This window comes from Bos indicus, chromosome 11, assembly GCF_029378745.1.
Source record: "Bos indicus isolate NIAB-ARS_2022 breed Sahiwal x Tharparkar chromosome 11, NIAB-ARS_B.indTharparkar_mat_pri_1.0, whole genome shotgun sequence".
In the NCBI taxonomy this organism is placed as follows: Eukaryota; Metazoa; Chordata; class Mammalia; order Artiodactyla; family Bovidae; genus Bos; species Bos indicus.
The window spans coordinates 32,141,257-32,162,919 of NC_091770.1; the positions used below are offsets into that span (position 1 = coordinate 32,141,257).

General features: G+C 36.9%; 1 protein-coding gene across 23 annotated transcripts in view; it reads right to left on the reverse strand.

Annotated features, from left to right (window-relative positions):
• The window catches only part of NRXN1 (neurexin 1), a 1,219,761-nt gene that overhangs the window by 132,643 nt on the left and 1,065,455 nt on the right, over positions 1–21,663 (reverse strand). For all 23 annotated transcript variants that reach the window (XM_070798634.1, XM_070798636.1, XM_070798622.1 and 20 more), the window contains one exon: positions 21,152–21,471. In XM_070798634.1, coding sequence (XP_070654735.1) covers positions 21,152–21,471 — 320 coding nt within the window. The remainder of the gene's footprint in view (positions 1–21,151; positions 21,472–21,663) is intronic.

Below are 21,663 nucleotides of genomic sequence, written 5' to 3' on the forward strand. Positions count from 1 at the left end.
GATGTATTCACAACTGGAAACGAGTGATTCAGTGGTAATATCATCTAATACTGGATATTTAAAAATATTTGATAGTAATTAAGCCTGTCAAAGAAGGTCTTTCACATGACTTTTTTAATGAAGATACTGTCTAGTTTCCTTTCCTAATTTTTTTTTTTTCTAAAGCATTTATCATTATCCTGTGGTCATGTATGGATGTGAGAGTTGGACTGTGAAGAAGGCTGAGTGCCGAAGAATTGATGCTTTTGAACTGTGGTGTTGGAGAAGACTCTTGAGAGTTCCTTGGACTGCAAGGAGATCCAACCAGTCCATTCTGAAGGAGATCAGCCCTGGGATTTCTTTGGAAGGAATGATGCTAAAGCTGAAACTCCAGTACTTTGGCCACCTCATGCGAAGAGTTGACTCATTGGAAAAGACTCTGATGCTGGGAGGGATTGGAGGCAGGAGGAGAAGGGGACAACAGAGGATGAGATGGCTGGATGGCATCGCTGACTTGATGGACGTGAGTCTGGGTGCACTCTGGGAGTTGGTGATGGACAGGGAGGCCTGGCATGCTGCAATTCATGGGGTCGCAAAGAGTCGAACATGACTGAGCGACTGAACTGAACTGAACTGAATAGATGATATATTTTGCTTACACAATTGCCTCATATTTTCCTTACTAAAATGTAAGGGTCATGAGAGTAGAGTTCTTAATCCATTGTTTTCATGACTGTTTCCACACTGCCTAGAACATTGTCTTTCCTATACTAGATGTTTCACACATTTATTTAGTAAATGGATGAAATGATTCCAATGTTTGAATGTGGTTATGAGTAATGTTCATATACATATAGAACTATGCCTTAATTATTTCTACCATATTCCCTTTCCTCTCTAATAATGTATTTTCTGTGTTGATTTTTTTGAATATTGATCCTGAAGTCCACTTGGATAATTTATGCATAGTCTAAAAAATTAGTAGGTTTTAGAAGACATAACTGGCCTGTACTAGGTAGTCACTGAAATTTTCAATTTATTATTTTAAGCTGAAAATAAAAGTTTGGTTCTGTCTTAAATAGAGTTGAAGTAATATACTTTTTTTATATGTGATTCTTCCATTTTATCACACAACAATGAGGGTTATGAGATGCTAAAATGAGAACATTTTATTGACTGCACATCTCAGGAAGAAATAAAAGCCAATATAACTTGGTTATTTGTCATAAGAGAGGCTACAGATGGGGAAGTTAAATCAAAAGTTTGGTTAATTTCCAAAACACATCTTTGTAGCCTCCTGAGATTTTTTCCCTGGTATCTGCATTGGAGTATCAGTGTTTCTGCTCTTCTATGAGTTTTTACCACTTGAATCAAGGTATCACATTGTTTTATTCCGTTTCAGGCTGCTGTAACAAAGTATCACAGCTTGAGTGGCTTATAAAAACAGACATTAACTTTTATAGTTCTGGAGACTAGAAGTCTGAGATCAGAGTGCCAGTATGGTTGAGCTCCATTGAGGACCTCCTGCATTTCACATTGCTGCCTTACAGTCTCCTCACAACGAGAGCACAAAGAGGAAGCAAACTCTGTCTTCTATGGGGGCTCCATCCTCATGATGTCATCTAACGCAAATTACTTCCCAAAGGCCCCACCTCCTCATGCCATCCCTTTGGGGATAGGGTTTCAACATATGAAGTTTGGGGGAACAAAAACATTGAGCCATAATGAGTATTTTCTAATTCCAACTATCTGGATTTTCCTTCCCACATAGTTTCATACCCAATTAGTAGAAGAGGAGTATTCTTTTCTGTTTCTTAAAATGTTTTTTTTTTTTTAACTAACAAACAATGCACATTATTAATTTCTGCCAGATATTTATGCAGATTTTATAGTAATGTCAAGGTGAATTAAAGCAAAATTCTGGAACTGTATTGTAATTCAAATAATATTCTTATCTTCCTTCAGAGGGGAAAAACAATGACTTTAAGTTTTGACATCGTTATAGCCTAAAGTCTTGAATGAAAAAATTTAGTTAAAAAAAATAAAATATATGACAATCACAAAGCATATATTTAGAGAAAAATAATACAATACATAAAACTGAGGAAAATACGGAGGTATGTGGGTTTATGTGTAAAGGAGATATAGAAACAGGTGACAATAGCAAGTTTATTTATTAAGAGCATGAAAGGTTATTAATATCTTTATATTTATACCTATATCCATATCTATACCCTGTATCTCAAAATAGATTCATGCACTTTGTCCTACAGTGATCTTTGAATAATATGATTTTTGACCATCAAAGTTTGCTGATAAATACCTCCAAAGACGAGAGGGCAGAAAGCTAACTACAGGACTTAAATAGCACCTGCTGTCAGCTGAACAAATGAGCTCTTCTGATACTGCACGTGCCCAGCAAGGAATGGCCACCACCATCTGACCTACTAGGAGACTGTCTTCAGAGGAGAGTGGGCATAATTGACATAGCCAGTATTAGAAATGCTAACAATTTTTTCAGGTTTTGACAAATCTGTATGCATACTGGTTTGTCTTATTGGACTTTTTAGCTACTAACAATGTACGTGACAATGTGATTTTATCATTTGGTTGTCCAGAGCATAAATATTAACACAGGTCTCATTCCTTAAGTGTGATTAACTATAATCAAGGCCACATTTCTTGTAATTCCTCTCCTTGAATGTGGGCTGACCTTGTGACTTGCTTTATCACTGAAGTTGAAGCTGCGTTAAGCAAGTTCTGAGCCTGGGCTCAAGAAATTCTGCACAGTTTTACTCTCACTCATGGAATTCTATGATTGAGCTGGCTTCCTGGGGTATAAGCACACGTGGAACATAGGTACATTGTCCCAGGTGAGCCATCTTAGATCAACCAGTCCCTAGGAAACCCAGTAGTGGATCATCAACATAAGAATAGACCCACTGAGATCAGTCAAACCCAAACACAGCAGAGGTTAGACAAACCACCCAGCTGAGCTCAGTCCAAATTGCAGAATCACAGACTCATGAGCTAAATCAATATTTCTAGTGACTTAAGTTTAGAGGCAGTCTGCAACATAGCAAAAACTAATTAAAACACCAAGTAAGTGGGGGAACTTTTTTTTAAAAAGGCAGAACAACATTTATTTTATTTCAGTTTAATTAAATAAATAAAACAATTTTCTTTAAGTAGGGAGAAACAGTTAACTTTGAAATGATAAAAGATAAACAATAACTACATAAGGCTATTAAATGTCATATATGGTTAGGTGTGAATATAAAACGTGTCTCTGCTTTGTATTTGTTCGTTTCTGAGTTTCATTTTAGCAAAGTAATCAGTACTTTTGCTCTAATTACCATTGGAATTAATTGGCAAATGTTTTTTGAAGTTAAAGTAGAAAAAAACCTGGAATCTAGAAAATAAGAAAAATCCTTCTGTTCTTCCAATACTACTCTAATCTCTCTAATACTTCTGTTCCTGACTGGAGCAAATTGAAATTGGATACGAAGACAAAACTATACCTTGCTTTTCATTTTGGCTTTTCTTCATTGATGAACAGTGCATTATGAGGTCAGAAATATAAGGCTGTTTCTTTCTAAGATTTCATTAAAGATAGGCTATTTGAGAGAATGAAGACTATTTTGCTGACTTACCACATCATCTATTTCTAACCACTAAAAATGAATGACAATAAAATAATGAAAAAGAACTCAGGCCTTAGCAATCACAGAGTCATTTAGAATTTTTGTGATTGCTCTTTGAGTCCAAATGATTATAGCTAAACTTTGTCAAACTAGGAAGATTAAAAGATTCTTTGAAGTTGCATAAATATAATACCGTATATACTCAAGCCAGCAGAAGTTGCTTCAAAAGGTTAAGTTAGTAGGGTGAAGGAGCAGAAAACTCAGAATTCAAAAATAATAAAGAATGTTAGGCTTTTTCTTCATATTTCACAATCTGTTACAATTTGCAAACTCAGTTAATTGGGAGTATAGAGACTTCTCATCTGTGTTTTGAATGTGAAAAGAAAAGCAAAGGGTATTCTTTTCTGGATAGTGACTAAACACAGTACCAAAATACTTAATTTCCTCTAGTCATGGCTGCAATCTCAAAGTCCATTTCAAGTCGGGGAAGAATACTGATGCTTTTGTCTCTCTCCCTCCTGAGGCCCCACGAAAAATAAAAGCTAGACGAACTTGTGTTGTCTGTTAAGCCTCTCAGTGGAGAGAAAAAGTATGCAGTCAACACAATAAAGAGCTTTCCAAACACTAGTGGAAGACTAGAAATGGCTGAAAAAGAGTTGGTGAGTGGGAAAAGCAGAAAAATGCACAGCTTGGAATACAATGCAGAGAGATACAGGGGATAAAGAGTCACTGACAGCTAATCTGGACAAGACGTGGAAGGAGATCAGCAGAAAATACATATAAAAGTCAAATCCATTGGCATCCATCTACTTTTTGACATTGTGAAAGGACCTAAGATGGTCCCCAAAGATCCTCAACTCCTGGCATTGATGCCCTTTTGTAATTTCTTCCCCTTGTGCATGGATGGGCTAAACTAGCTGTAGCCATGATGGGATGTCACTTCTAAGATTAAGTTATGAAAAGTCCATGGCTCCCATCCTAAGTGATACCCAGATTCTAACCCCAACTCTCCTTCCATCTAAGATCACTTGCCCTGGGGGGAACGAGCTGCCAGAATTTATGAAGAGGCCCTATACCCACATGTGTAAGAGTAAGCCATGTAAGTGAATTGGAAAGTGAATTCCCAGCCTCCAGTCAAACCTTCAAATGAGACTGCAGGTTTGGTCAATGGCTCTCACTGCAGCTTCATGAGAGTCCTTGAGCCCAAGGCTCTTAGCTAAGCTTTACCCAGATTCACCTAACCCACAAAAACGGTGAGAGAATAAATCTTTGTTAGTTTAAGTTGCTAAATTTTTAGACAACTTGTGACACAGGGATGTACAGTTAATATAATCACCTAAAATATAAAATGAAACAAAAGCAAACCCCCGAAGCAAAAACAAACTGACAAATGAAAATCCAGGTCATTTTTCTCTTACAGTCAAAAATTTGTTCAAAGAAAGGTAAGGCTCTTAGTTTGAATATTCTTTTTATTCCGGCATTAGGACGTCTACACCATCTGCCATTTCCAAGGAAAAGTCTATCACTCTACATACTCACTGATCACTCTCAACATGAACAGGGTCTCCTGTCACACTCGAGATCAAGCAGTAACACTAAGGCTCAATAACAGAAACCACAGATAGGAGATGTTTGGGGTGAAAGAGAAAGAATTCATAAAAGAGTGGGAACTTAAACTGCTGATCCAATAAACACAGAGGAAACAAAGTAAGAAAAAAAATGTTGAGGAACTTTTGGAAAAAAAAGGAGACAGGTATAATACAAATATGAAACAAAATGGAATGTCCTGATTATAAGAAATTGATATGATGGAAGGGATTCCATTTGATCCTGACCCTGAGAATATTCTCCTTTAAGAAGTCCAGGTAATACAATATTGGACCCATAAGAAAATGAATATAATCTTAACACATAACTGCAACTGGCATTGGACAATATTTACACAGTAGTGGTAGTCTCAGAGCACTTTACTGTTTCTGCAATTTGTATTCCTAATAGATAAAATATGCAAGATGTGGTTGTGGTTGTCAAACAGCATGTTAAAGTTAACATCTCTGGAAATATAATGAGGTGGTGGGATTTAGAGAAGCTAGTAGAAGACGTGGGTGTACAATAGCTTTATCTTACTAATGTGGATCTCAAGAGATACTGTTGCACATTAATGGAATGAGAAATAGAGACACTATATGTACTATTTAAAGTGACAAAAATGACTAGTATATGAAAAAATTCAGATGAAAAGAAGAAGAGGGAAATGAAGAGATAAAGACCAGGAACTAATCTTCAGTTTTCATTCTGGAGAGTGCATAAATATTATTTTTAAAATGGATAAACAATGGAAGTGTAAGCATATTATTTAAAGATATAAAACTAATTGCCAAAAGAATTATGAAAAGATATCGTCTCTGTGAAGTAAGAGGAGGGGTGGTGAGGGGTTGGATGGGGTATTGCTACTATTTTTATATACAGCAATGCAAAGAAATAGAGGAAAACAATAGAATGGGAAAGACTAGAGATCTCTTCAAGAAAATTAGAGATACCAAGGGAACATTTCATGGAAAGATGGGCACAATAAAGGACAGAAATGGTATGGACCTAACAGAAGCAGAAGATACTAAGAAGAGGTTAGTAAGAATACACAGAAGAACTAGACAAAAAAGATCTTCATGACCCAGATAATCATGATGGTGTGATCACTCACCTAGAGCCAGATATTCTGGAATGTGAAGTCAAGTGGGCCTTAGGAAGCATCACTATGAACAAAGTTAGTGGAGGTGATAGAATTCCAGTTGAGCTATTTATAATCCTAAAAGATGATATTGTGAAAGTGCTACAACTCAATATGCCAGCAAATTTGGAAAACTGTGCAGTGGCCACAGTTTTCATTGAAAGTTTTAATCACAGTTTTCATAAACAGGTCAGTTTTCATTCCAATTCCAAAGAAAGGCAATGCCAAAGAATGTTTAAACTACAACACGATTGCACTCATCTCATGCGCTAGCAAAGTAATGCTCAAAATTCTCCAAGTCAGGCTTCAACAGTACATGAATCATGAACTTCCAGATGTTCAAGCTGGTTTTAGAAAAGGTAGAGGAAACAGAGATCAAATTGCCAACATCCGTTGGATCAAAGAAAAAGCAAGAGAGTTCCAGAAAAACATTTACTTCTGCTTTATTGATTATGCCAAAGCCTTTGACCGTGTAGATCACAATAAACTGCGGAAAATTCAGAAAGAGATGGGAATACCAGACCACTGTACCTGCCTCCTTAGAAATCTGTATGCAGGTCAAGAAGCAACAGTTAGAACCAAACAAGGAACAACAGACTTGTTTCAAATTGGGAAAGGAGTACATCAAGGCTGTATATTTTCACCCTGCTTATTTAACTTATATACAGAGTGAAGTGAAGTCACTCAGTCGTGTCCGACTGTTTTCAACCCCATGGACTGTAACCTACCAGGCTCCTCCGTCCATGGGATTTTCCAGGCAAGAATCCTGGAGTGGGTTGCCATTTCCTTCCCCAGGAGATCTTCCCCATCCAGGGATCGAACCCAGGTCTCCTGCATTGTAGACAGACGCTTTACCATCTAAGCCACCAGGGAAGTCACATATAGATGCAGAGTACATCATATGAAATGCCGGCTGGCTGAAGCACAAGCTGGAATCAAGATTTCCGGGAGAAATATCAATAACCTCAGATATGCAGATGACACCACCCTTACGACAGAAGGTGAAGAAGAACTAACAAGCCTTTTGATGAAAGTGAAAGAATAGTAAAAAATCTGGCTTAAAACTCAACATTCAAAAAACTAAGATCATGGCATCCAGTCCCACCACTCCATGGCAAATAGATGCAGAAACAATGGAAACAGTGTTTTCTTGGGCTCCAAAATCACTGCAGATGGTGACTGCAGTCATGAAATTAAAAGATGCTTGCTCCTTGGAAGAACAGCTATGACCAATCTAGACAGCATATTAAAAAGCAGAGATGTTACTTTGCCAACAAAGGTCCATCTAGTCAAAGCTATGGTTTTTCCAGTAGTCATGTACGGATGTGAGAGTTGGACTATAAAGAAAGCTGAGTGCTGAAGAATTGATGCTTTTGAACTGTGGTGTTGGAGAAGACTCTTGAGAGTCCCTTGGACAGCAAGCAGATCCAACCAGTCCATCTTAAAGGAAATCAGTCCTGAATATCCATTGGAAGGACTGATGCTGAAGCTGAAACTCCAATACTTTGGCCACCTGACGCGAAGAACTGACTCACTGGAAAAGACCGTGTTGCTGGGAAAGATTTAAGTCAGGAGGAGAAGGGAATGACAGTGCATGAGATGGTTGGATGGCATCACCGACTTGCTGGGTATGAATATGAGCAAGCTCCAGGAGTTGATGATGGACAGGGAAGCCTGCAGGTGAGCTGCAGTCTGTGGGGTCACAAGGAGTCGGACACAACTGAGCAACTAAACTGAACTGATACATACATCATCTTCTAAATCATATGACTTGTTTTCATGTGCATGTTTTACTGTAATAAAAATAATTTAACAACTATTTCCACTTTTTTGGCATATATATATAATACAACAAAATCTAAAAGTAAATTTTGCCAGAATCCTGCTATTAGCTTCAGAACCAGTGTAAAAGAGTAGGTTATAATTAATGTTATTACTTGCAATTTGAGGTATCACCCATTTAAGTATACTATATTTTCAAATAACCCACACAGCAAGACTAACTCCTTCAACATATCCTAGGTTTTGTCTAGATTTGTCTGTCATCAGGAATTCACTCTACTCCCCAAACTTCACTTAAGTCTTTGTGTTCAATTAGTGTTATGCCAGCATGCTCCTCTAATCTCTTCTAATTTGCTAGTTCTTTGTACTTGGTTCTCACTTGAAATTGTCAATTAAAATATCACAGTTAACCCCAAAATGATAAGACACTCCTCAACCCCTGAAAAAGCATGCTATACCCACTGATCTGTAACCTGTCAGCAAAAACTATACTGCTTTGTACCCCTGTCCTTTCCACCTTACTGACAGACCTTCCTTCCTGAACTTAGGCGAAAGTCAGTAAGACAAACTGAAATGAGAATTTGCCTTCTGTATGTCCTATTCACAACTTTCTCTTAAAAACAACAAAATTCTTTGTTTTAAAACTGTGTATTAACTCTCCATGTGAAGGAATAACTGTTTTCCCCTTCTTATATGTACCATTTTCATTCTCTGCAACTATTGATCAATCCAGGAAAATTCAACACTAGGCAACACTCATTATTTACCTCAGCATTGGGATATGCGCTTGATGTGTTCATAATTTATCTATGCAAGAACTAATTCCTTAGTGGCCACTATGCACCAAGCACCTTAGGTGTTGAGCCTGCTTAGGGGAATAGGGCATAGGTTTTGACTTTCAGGGGCTTGTCAAAAAGAAATGGAAGTAAAAGTTATAGGCTCTGATAGATAAAGAACTATCTGTTATCTACTTATCTGAATGTCTATTTATCTATTTCTCCAAAGTGCTATAATACAAGAAATGCATTCTGCTTGGGGATTTGGGGGAACGTTTTGAGTGAAATGTAAGGTCTAAAATCATCTCATACCAGTAACATGAGCAAAGTGAGATGGCTAGATAGCATCACTGACTCAACGGACATGTGTTTGAGCAAACTCCAGGAGATGGTGAGGAACAGGGAGGTGTGGTGTGCTTTAGTCCATAGGGTCTCAAAGAGTCTAACGTGTCTGAGTGACTGAACAACAGCAAAGAACTTTATAAATGTAGTCAATTACTATTAATAAGACCACAGGCACAAGGGTAGCATAGGATAAAAAGAAGAAAAGAGGACCACTGATGGCAGAGAGGAAAACATTGAAGAGACTGAAAATCGGAAGTTGCATTTTGTTTACTATTGCTAGCATATCGATGATAAATTTCAAATTTGGTGCTTCACACATGTTTTTTTCCCCCTCTTCTGAATCAACTTTCCAAATAATATGGAATGCAAAGTCATACTGAGAAGAATATGTAAGACAATGAGGTGATTAAATAAAACACAGACAACTTCAGGTACAAATATAAGTATACGTCTATCTAAAACTATAATGAAAACTCTTACTTTGGACAGTGGAAAGCCTTCACTTCATAACAGAATAAGTGGGTCATTTGGCTGCCTCATGGTGTCTTATATTTCATTTATTGTTATGAGTTGCCATATTGGCTTTCTCTAGAATTATCACTAATGGTCACTTAATGCTGTGCATGGGAAATTCAGGTGTAGGTATAGGAAATTCACCACAAAATGTGAAAGAATCTTGATGAATCTTTTTTACTTCTAAAATACAGGCATTAGAACCAGAGAACCTCCATTTAATGTAATGTGAATACTATTTTCTTTTGAAAGAAATTAGTATTCCCTTTGGACCCATGGACACAAGTACTTACAGTATAATCTAGCTGTATACAAAGTCTTTTGATATATATTCAGGGATAGTTACTGTAGAGGAAAGCTAAGAGATATAGGAAATATGAAAACAAGCTTCCCTTAAATGTTCTAGGGCCACGGTTCTCCTGCTGAATTTTTATTACTGGGGTATATTTAGTGGGCTTCCCTGGTGGCTCAGATGGTAAAGAGTCTGCCTGTAATGTGGGGGACCTGGGTTTGATTCCTGGGTTGGGAAGATCCCTTGGAGAAGTAAATGGCAACCCACTTCAATAGTCTTGCCTGGAAAATCCCATGGACTGAGGAGCCTGGCAGGCAAAGAGCTGGACATGACTGAATGACTTTTTCACACACACACACACACACACACACACACACACACACACATTTAGTGAAGATCTTGTAAGAGCTGGCTTAACATGGTACAGCAGATAGAAACTCCTCACGTGCTTGTTGTCACTGTTCAGTTGTCCAGTTGGGTCCAACTCTTTGTGACTTCATGAACTGTAGCACACCAGGCCTCCCTGTCCTTCACCATCTCCCGAAGTTTGCCCAAGTTCATGTCCAAGAATAAACATCAACACCTTAGGAATCAGAGAACTAAAATGGATGGGAATGGGGAAATTTAATTCAGATGACCCTTACATCTACTACCTTGGGGAAGAATCCCAGAGAAGAAATGGCATAGTCCTCATAATCAAGAAAAGAATCCAAAACGCAGTACTTGGATGGTCAAAAATGACCTCATGTGGTCAGCTCACCAGTATTCTGGGGAATCTATAATTAAATTTATTTTTTATGCAGCCTGTGGACAGAGTTGATCAAATTCAGGCCCACTTCTCTTATTTGGGATTTGAGTCATCTTGTTTGAATCTGTAATGCTTAGAATAGGGTCTAGCACACAAAAGGAAGAAAGGAAAAAAGCAATAAACAGAGAGAAGAAAGAAGAGAGTGGAAGAATGGGAACAAGGGAAAAATGACCATATACTTTGTGCCAGACGCTATGCTAAGATGTTTGCTCATGTAAATCAAGCTGACACAAAGAACCTATCATCACAGTAAGAATGATTTTAAAGTTCCCTTTATCACTGGTTCATAATTCACTCCATGTAACAGTCCAACATTGAGTTCAAGCAGTATCCGCAGTTCCTCAACCACGTGGTATTTATTCTGTGGAAAGACAGAGGTGATTCTGCTCACCCACACCCCTCTCAGGGAAGTCTCCAGGTCCCTTAACTAGGAAAATCAATCCTAAAAGAGGACAAAAGGAGTCTGCGTCACCAGCTTTCCTATCAAACCTACAGACTGGAATGATAATATTTATTTTAGAAGTTTTCCACAGAGTGTGGGTAATTTCAGATCCAGGGTAATGTCTAGCACATTGCCAACACTCAGGACATGTGAATTAATAAAAATGTGTTACTTCAAAACACTTGCTGTTTAAAAAAAAAGACTAAAATATCTTCCACCCTTTCACTTTGTTTCAGAGTTTCGGTTTGTCAGTGATACTGTTAATAATATGCTGTTCATCTGTTATGTACAGAAGCTTTGTTCTTGTTGACTTGGTTGTTGTTCCTGTTGTTCAGTCGCTCAGTTGTGTCCAACTCCTTGCTATCCTATGTAATGCGGAATGCCAGGCTTCCCTGTACTTCACTATCTCCTGGAGTTTGCTCAAGCTCATGTCCATTGAGTCAGTGATGCCTGGTGAATATTGCATTTTATAATTAATGCATGGTTTCTCCACACATCCGAGAAGTAGCTGGTTCCTGTCATACAGGTCTGTATCTCTAGGTACCACACCTTTATCCTCAAGAATACAATACTTTGCAAATATTTTATATATTATGTACACAAAAGATATTTACTAATTCATAATTTTAACTAAAAGTACTGCAGCTTTACAGGCAACATACATTATGGTTAAAAATATTAGGTTGGCCAAAAAGTTCATTTGGCCAACATCTTACAGAAAAACTTGGATGAAGATTTGGCTAACCCCATAAACAACTTAATAAAAACAAATATACACTGCTATTTTTGTTTTGATTATCATTTCTATGCTAACTGAAGAAACTATTGGTTAACACTTGTGTTATTTGTCTGCTTGAGATTCTACATAAAAAGAATAGCCATGATGAGAAGACAGTGTTTCATGAGTGCTAAAAAAGGCAGATGAATTAGCTATATTGCCTCTTAAAGTTCATATCACGTGATACTACATATTTTTTGTTGTTGTTGGAGAACTTTTCAGTGATGTTAACTGAAAAGTTAATATAAGCACTAAATAATGAAAATTGAAGAACTCATGTAGTACCCAAGGAAAGGCAGATGAATTAGCTATATCGCCTCTTAAAGTTCATATCACATGATACTACATATTTTTTGTTGTTGTTGGAGAACTTTTCAGTGATGTTAACTGATAAGAAAACTTAATATAAGCACTAAATAATGAAAATTGAAGAACTCATGTAGTACCCAAGGAAATCTATAGATTCAATGCAATCCCTGTCATATTACCAATGGTATTTTTCACAGAATTGGAACAAAATTTTTTAAAATTTGTATGGAAACACAAAAAAACCTGAATAGCCAAAATAACCTTGAGAAAGAATGGATCTGGATAAATCATGTGCTCTGACCCCACTCCAGAACTCTTGCCTGGAAAATCCCATGGACGGAGGAGGCTGGTAGGCTGCAGTCCATGAGGTCGCTGAGGGTCAGACACGACTGAGGGACTTCCCTTTCACTTTTCACTTTCATGTGTTGGAGAAGGAAATGGCATCCCACTCCAGTGTTCTTGCCTGGAGAATCCCAGGGACGGGGGAGCCTGGTGGGCTGCCGTCTCTGGGGTCGCACAGAGTCGGACACGACTGAAGCGACTTAGCAGCAAGCACAGTAATCAAACCAGTATGGAAGTGGCACAAAAAGGGGTACATAGACCAGATACTATAAAACTCCTATGAGAAAACTTAGGCAGAATGCTCTTTGATATTAACTCACAGCAATACTTGTTTTGGCTCCATCTCCTAGAGTAATGGATATAGAAACAAAAATAAAGAAATGGGACCTAATTAAACTTAAAAGCTTTTGCACAGCAAAGAAAACTATAAACAAAGTGAGAAGACAACAGAACAGGAGAAAGTATTTGCAAATGATGTGACCAATAAGGGATTAATTCCCAAAATATAAAAACAGCGGATGCAGCTCCATAAACAAACAGACAACAACAACAACAACAAACAATCAAAACATGGCAGAAGATCTGAATAGACTTTTCTCCAAAGAAGACATACAGATGGCCAACAGGCACATAAAAAGATGTTCAACATCACTAATTATTAGAGAAATGCAAATCAACTATAGTGAGATACCACCTCACACTGGTCAAAATAGCCATCATTAAAAAAATCTATAAATAACAAATCCTGGAGAGGGTACAGAGAAGAGGGAACCCTTGTATACTGCTGGTGGGAATGTAAATTTTTGTAGTCACTATGGAAAACAGTATGGAAGTTCTTTAAAAAGCTAACAATATAGTACCATATGACACAACAATTTCCCACTCGTGGCCATATATCCATAAACATGAAAACACTAATTTGAAAAGATAACATGTACCCAATGTCCATAGCGACACTATTTACAATAGCCAAGACATGGACGCAATGTAAAATGTCCATTGACACATGAATGGACAAAGAAGATGTGGTACACAGATATACAATGGAATATTACTCAGTCATTAAAAAAGAATGAAATAATGCCATTTTCAACAAAATGGGTGGACCTAGAGATTATCATCATAAGTGATGTAAGTCAGACAGAGAGAGGCAAATATCCCATATCATTTATATGTGGACTCTGTTTTTAAAAGGATTAGCTTATTTACAAAGCAGAAATAGATTTACAAACAGAAACAAATTTATGGTTACCAAAGTGGAAATGCAGGGGGAAGGATAAAAGTTTTGGATTAACAGATATAGGCAACTATATATAAAATAGATAGACAAACAATGAGGCCCTACTGGATAGCACAGGAAACTATATTCAATTATCTTGTAACAACCCATAATGGAAAAGAATCTGCAAACGTATACTGTACATCAATTCTACTTCCACAAGATATTATTAGAGAGATTTAAGTTTAATCTTGATATCAGTTTATTAAACTAAACCTACTGTTTTATATATATTATCAAAGAAAAAAGCATTGCTAACATACATGCATGCATACACAATTTTCTTATTCCAGATGACTTGCCTCCTCCCCTTCCTTAACAAAATACTTATTACATGTAAAAGAGGAATAAGTCAACAGATATAACATAAACATACTTATGTACTTGAAAGCCAGATTATTATGGTACCCAGAATTCATAGTATTGACTAAAATAAAGACATGAAGATAAGGTTATTTTATTGCTACTTTAAATTTAACTGATTTCTTAATAAAAGGGGAAGGAAATGGCAACCCACTCCAGTATTCTTGCCTGGAAAATCCCATGGGTGGAGGAACCTGGTAGGTTACAGTCCATGGGGTCGCAAAGAGTCAGACACGACTGAGCGACTTCACACCTGACACCTGACTTAATAAAAAGTAATTCCTTTGTCCTCAACTGAGACTTGAAATATCAGGAACGGTGACAATCTCACCAGTCCTTTCTGAGAAAATGTTCACTGAATTTACTGTCACATACTCATTAGATACAGGGTCTTAAATCATTCCATTTCTCCCAAATGGTATCAATTATATCAAGAATCATAAACCCAATTTAGTCTAATGCACAGCTGGAAGTACTTGATGTTTTTCATATCCATGTTGAAAAAAGAGTATAACATGAATTTTTAAGCTCCTTAATCAAGACATGTTATTGAGGACAATTCCAGAAGTCATATTTTCAATATTCAGCACCATATATGAATGAGTTTCTGTCTGAGAACAGCTGGGAAACAGGTATCGGGAATTTCTGGGCTTCTCAGTCAATAGTAATTTCTGTTGCTAGAGGTGGTGGTTGGAGGTTGAGTAAAACAGTGCCGGGTATGGGGATCAGTGGACAGTTCACTTTGCAGTATATTTAGTGTTCTCGGTCCCCTCCCACTAAATGCTAGTGACAACGCTCCCCCTGAATCACTTCCTGCCTCCCACTGCTTTTCAACATACTTGTAGGGGAATGGCGCTGCCTCCCTGTGGAAAACACATTCAACAGAGAATTCAGCTCAGTATGCGTGCACGCGTGTGTGCACGCTAAGTGGCTTCAGTCGTGTCCCACGACTCTTTGCGACCTATGGACCCTAGCCCACCAGGCTCCTCTATCCTTGGGATTTTCCAGGCAAGAATACTGGAGTGGGTTGCCATGCCCTCCTCCGGGGAATCTTCTGGATCCAGGGATCTAACCAGCATCTCTTACGTCTCGTGCATTGGCAGGCGGGTTCTTCACCACTCGTGCCACTTGGGAAGCCCCTTCAGCTCAGTACGTGCTCAGTATATGCAATTGACGCTTTGATTCAGAAACAGCAATTCAGAGCTATTGTTTGCAAGGGCGAAGAAAATATTTTAAAGGTAAGAAAGATGCTTTAATTCATACAGTGTACTTAAAGAATGCTTTTCAAACATAATTATTATTTGTATAAAGGTTACATGTGTCAGGCATTATTTTTTACTTCTCTTCATTTTAGGGTGAACCATAATGAAAAAAAATTTTTCTTTGGACAATGAAAAATTGTCAAATAGCAGTGACTGTATATAGTTCTCATATGATAGTGACTATTTAATTCTCACAATAAGTTTATGACACCATCACCCCCATTTTATAGATGGGAAGCAGAGATACTGAGAGGCTAACTTGCCTAAGGAACACAGCCAGTATACAGGGAAAATAAGACTGAGATTTAAGCAAGCATTCAGGCTTCTGGAGTCACTGCCCTTGACCCTTGCACAATACTACACCCTTAACAGCCTTGTCAGTGCTGCCTCTTCAAATAGTCGGCTCTCAGAAGGCAGAAGCAGACTGGGAGAGATTGGGAAGAGTATGAAGGATGGAAATAGGTAGGTGAACAATGGAAAGGGCTTTGCAGGCAGAGCAGAGAGAGGTGTGAAATAGCATGACCTCTGGAGGTTTCTATTAGTAGTTCAACAGATCAGAGGAAATGGCTGTGGAGAAGAGTAGAGATAAAACTTCCTAGTGAGGCAGATAGGAGTCTAGCTGTGAAGGATGGACCCTGATGATCATTCGGGAATCTGCTCTTTATCTTAAATACTTGGATGTATTAAGGCTCATATCTGCATTTTCAAAAAGAGAAGCCTGATCCCTACCTAGGTAGAGATCACACTGAACTAGTTAAGAATATGTGAAGGCAGAAGTGATGAGATTCTGAACAGAGGCCAGGCTCAAGGGCAGAGGACCAGCTCACCTCAACATACTCTGAAAAGAAGCTGGCTGCATAGCCTTGAGGAAGTTATTTAGTTTCTTTGGGCCTTAAATTTCTCAATAAACTCTTTAAAATGTATATATCCTAGAAGTTTTGTTTACCAGTAATGAGGGGGAAAACACCTTCTAAATAGCAGTGCTTCTTTACATTTAAAATTACAATGAATCATACTTTTCTTACTCGGCACCATTAGTTTCAGAAGAACGAGCCTTTGTATACATTTTCAAATCTACACCCAAGTGTTTTTCTTTTCACTATGCACTAAAATTTGCAGTTAAAATCTACAGTAATTTAAGTAAATTCAGCAGAATGATTAGACTAGGGAAAATAAAATTAATTATTCATGTCACCAGTATTTTAAAATGCAGAGTGGTTATCAGGAACACACATAATTATAAGTAATGCAGTTATTTTTTAATAATGAAGCCACAGCTAAGGTTAATTAATATTTTTAATAAAAAATAAAATTTTGCTCTTTGGAGTTACAAAATGTTTTTTGTTAGCTTTAGATATTTTTCATGGAAATATGTGTGCACTCTGCTTACATTTTTCAAACAAATAGCATTAATTTTTTATGAGTATCTCCAAAGCTGCCAGGAAGCAATAGCAGTGTCCAACACATTCAAACACTTTTTTTGTTTGTACACTAATCGGGATTCTTTTTGGAACATTCTACAGGAATCAAATACCAATGAGTTCAGTAGGAAGTGAATACACATGTCCTGACAACCTACCAATGGTTTAAAATCCTCAATAGTACCTTTTCTTGAGTAGGTTTGCTACCTCTATTCTGAATAAAGTCTAACTGGAACCACTAAATTGTTGCAGTACATTTCACTCATACTTACTGATTCTGCTCCAGTCTACAATTTAATTTCTTTCTAAGAGTTGCAAACTATAGTCCCTCCAGTCAAAAACCAGAATCTCTCAAAGCCTTATTTCTCTCCTTTTTTAAGGTTTTTGAAATGAGATGAAAAGAAGATGAAAAACACTATGGATTCTTGAGATCAGGTAAGGAGACCAGAGTCAGTTTCTACTCTGAGTGTAAAAGACAGGGCCTCTCTATTATTCTTATGAAGAATGATTTTCTTGCAAAGATAGATTTTAAATATGTTGTCAAAGTAGAGCATAATACAATTTGTGAACTAAACTGGGATGCTTTTGAGAGTCAAAAAAGGATTCTATTAATAATTACATTGATATACCACTGGGTACATGGGGCTTCCCTGCTGGCTCAGTGGTAAAGAATTCACCTGCCAAGCAGGAGACATGGGTTTGATCCATGGGTCAGGAAGATTCCTGGTGAAGGAAATGGCAACCCACTCCAGTATTCTTGCCTGGGAAATTCCATGGACAGAGGAGCCTGGCAGGCTACAATCCATGGGGTTACAAAAGAGTAAGAAATGACTTGGTGACTAAACAAGAACAACACAGTTCAAGAGGTTCCTAAACCCACTTATTTTAGAGAGATAGCAAGCAAGGCCAGAGTGCAGCGAGGTTAACCATCTTGTCCAAGATACTCACAAAGATAGGAGGTTGTATTGAAACTGGAAACCTGTTGCTGTGATCTTTCTATTATACTATACCTTCTCTAACCAAAAGGCAATACCATGGATCCATATTGTCTACAGTATGTAATTAACTTTTAATATATTCTTAATGGAAAGAATACAACATTGCAAAATGTGATACAAAGCATAGACCAAAAGAAATGTCAAAATATTGATCTCAAAATAAACAATTTCCTTTCTTTACAAACTGGCAACCAAAGGGAATGAATATTGTCCTTTGCATGTTAACTTGCTTTAACTCATTTACATAAAGCTACATATACATCAAGGGCTTGGCTGGTGACTCAAGACAGTAAAGGTTCCGCCTATAATGCAGGAGACCCCGGTTTCATCCCCTGGGTCTGGAAGGTTCCCTAGAGAAGAGAATGACTACCCATACTCCAGTATTCTTGCCTGGATAATTCCATGGACAGCAGAGCCTGGCGGGCTACAGTCCATGAAGTTGCAAAGAGCTGGACATGACTAAGCAACTAACACTTTTTTCACATATACATCATAGATTGCCATATTATTCAGAAGAGCAGGGAACACTTAGCCATCAAAGATCTTGTGTAACACTTTTGCCTCCAAACCCAAGAAGGAAGATCTCAGCATCCTGAAGAACTTTATACTGTCAAAAGTTTGCGAAGATTCACTTTCTGGGATTATCTTTATAGAAAGTTTCTCTTTGTTAGGATGAGTGGGTCTTATGGAAACATTTAGATACTAAATATCATAAACAAAATAACTTTTTGTGAATTTTATATAATCTATATTAAAAAGTACTACTAATATTGTTATAGTCATATTTTTTAAAATTATTTAATCAGAAGGGTTGGTAAATGGATCCATTACTTCATGACATAGATCATGTCTTTCTAAAGTAAATATCAGTCTTAAAATTGATCACTATCAAGAGAAGAAAAACTTTTTTTTTTCTTTTTAAAGCATATTCACTTTTAAATAAGAATGTAAACAGAATCTTATGGGATGACATTTTGTGAATTCTCTTTTATATTCTTTGACTCTGTGAAAACTGAAAAATACATTTCTCCCCACTACTTGCCTTGCAGAATGGCTGAAAAAACCTCATCTCATCTATCTGAAATGAATCCAATTTAATTCTGCTTGACCAAAAATCTGTTTCTATAGTTCTAAAACATGCAATCACCCTTCGGTACATAGGCATTGTAACTTAAGAGGCTCTGTGTTATCACTGAGGAAAATACACGTTGATTGAGAAAACAGTCCAGTATGGCTTTTGAAAACTAAATGACCCTCCCTGGCATACAACTGAGTAAGACAGTTGATAAAAGCAGGCAGTTATAGCCATTATGGAAGGAAGATGCCTCATCCAACCTGCAAAAATGGGTCAAAGGTTATAGTCTTAGACTGAGCATTACAAATCACTTTCCTATTGAAACTTCCAAGACTCATAATTCTAGCAAACACTTAAATTCTGTATATATCAATAATTTCTTTGTAGTTGGAGGGCAGTTAAAAATCAATTGTGAAGTAAAGGAAATTCACAATAAATTAGCCTGCTATTCAAAAATAAGCAATTTGATTTCTTCTCCAGTAGTCTCTCTTTCATACATTCACATTTTACTACCTGTAATCACAAACATATCCTTATGAGAGAATTTTAAAAGCTTTCAGTACAACTTTAAAACACTGTTGCCACAATTGAATATTTGTAGTATATTATTCTAAATTCTTTAATTGCTATTATTGGTCTGTTGAAACCTGAAGATTTAAAATATCTATTTTTTAATCAACCTAGTAATCTTTTATTTAAGTCAATACCTCCTCAAATGAACCAAGTAATCACTAATTGATTAGATCATTTACTTCCATAAACCATTGCTATCTTTAAACATGTTATAGCTTATAAAAAAAGAGAGTCTTTTCATTGGCAATTAATGGGCAGTTAACTATTTTCCTTTTACATTACTTAATATTATAAAATGCATAAATTTTAATTTCTTCATTTTTAGGTGTTTAACTTGTACATGAAATAGCTATTTTACACATATTTTCTTAACAAACATAATTTCTTACTACATAGCAAGTACTAATAAATAAAGCATATTAAAATGAGGCTGATACTTCCTTATTGGGGGATATATCTGGTTTACCTAAGAACTTAAGCAGCTGCAATTTCATTAATGATGAAGCAAGACTTCTGAGGGAAAAAAATCTGCTTAATTAAAATTTTATTCACAAGAATATTTCCAATTCTAAATGTCCTAGAATATCCTCTTTTGAATTATTTACTTAAAGGAAAAAGTTTATCATTGTTCTGTGTTTTGCTTTCCTATATCAGATTTGCTTGAATAACCTGCTTATTGTTAAATAAGCCACACACAATAAACACAACAACAAATCATTAATGAAGTAATATCTTAATTGAATTGTATACTTCTTGTACATTGTGACATTTAAAATTTTTTTCCCCTAAAAATTTAGACATAAGATTGAAAAATAAGCTCAGTGAATATTTTGGGTGAGGGCAGTTAGCCACATAATGTACAAAATATGTTGGCCCAAGACAGTTTTTAAATACCATATTTTGGGTCTTTGTACTCAGATAAACTAATAGTGCATTTTTTCCTATCAACAGTAGAAGAGTAGACTTATCGTTCATGACAAGACCCACGTGCCTTCCAATTCAAAATTTTCAGACTTCAAAATACAAGTGCTGTAGGTAATTTCTTTTTTAAGATTTTCAGAACTTGCTTTTATTTAATTTTGATAAAGTTTTGAGCTTGAACAAGGTCTTGCAGATACTTCATTAATTTACTTGTTCATTTAACTTAAAAAGTGAAAACCGTGTATAATGCTCAGACAATCCCCTTAGCTTGGTCTAGACCAAGGTTACTGGATCAAGACCATCAACCTAGCCACACACAAACCAATACAAAGTTTACCAAAGTTCACAAGCCACAAACCAACATTTAATCTTCAAATTGAATCCATTATATTAAGCAAGTCTCAAAACAGCCATAATGATTGAGATCAGAAGTAATCCCATTCTAGAAAAGACACACATGCAGAAAAGTCCACTTTCATAGTCACAGATTCAAAATGAAGAAATGAAATCCAGGTACTCACCTGGCTAACGGGTTCTTTCGTAGGGGGCTTTCCTCTTCTGGCTGTGCTAGTAGCCAGGGTCGTGGTGGTCTCCATAATTGACGTGGACATCTCTGACTGCATGGCAGTGGCTGTCGACTCAGTTGTCATAGAGGAAGGCACTTCACCAACCAGTCTCACATTTCCCACTATGGCGATGTTGGCATCATTTTCGGCTGCCATATTCAGAACTTTCAAGCCATTGTAGTAAAGCCCAGAGAGCTGACCCTGGAAGGGCTGGCCCTGCTCTTTCCCGCCAATTATTATGGTTGCTTGGCTATTGAAGATTGTGAGCTGACGCCCTGTAAAAATAATATTACATACATGCAAAAATGTTGATTGTGAACTCTACATTCTATAAAGGATGATAAAACAGATCTTTCATGGGGTGGATAATGAGAGCAATAAACTATAAGAGAGGCATTTGACTCATAATTCATTGCTTATAAATGAGGTGTCCATGAAATGCATAATCACTGGCAAATACTTATAAA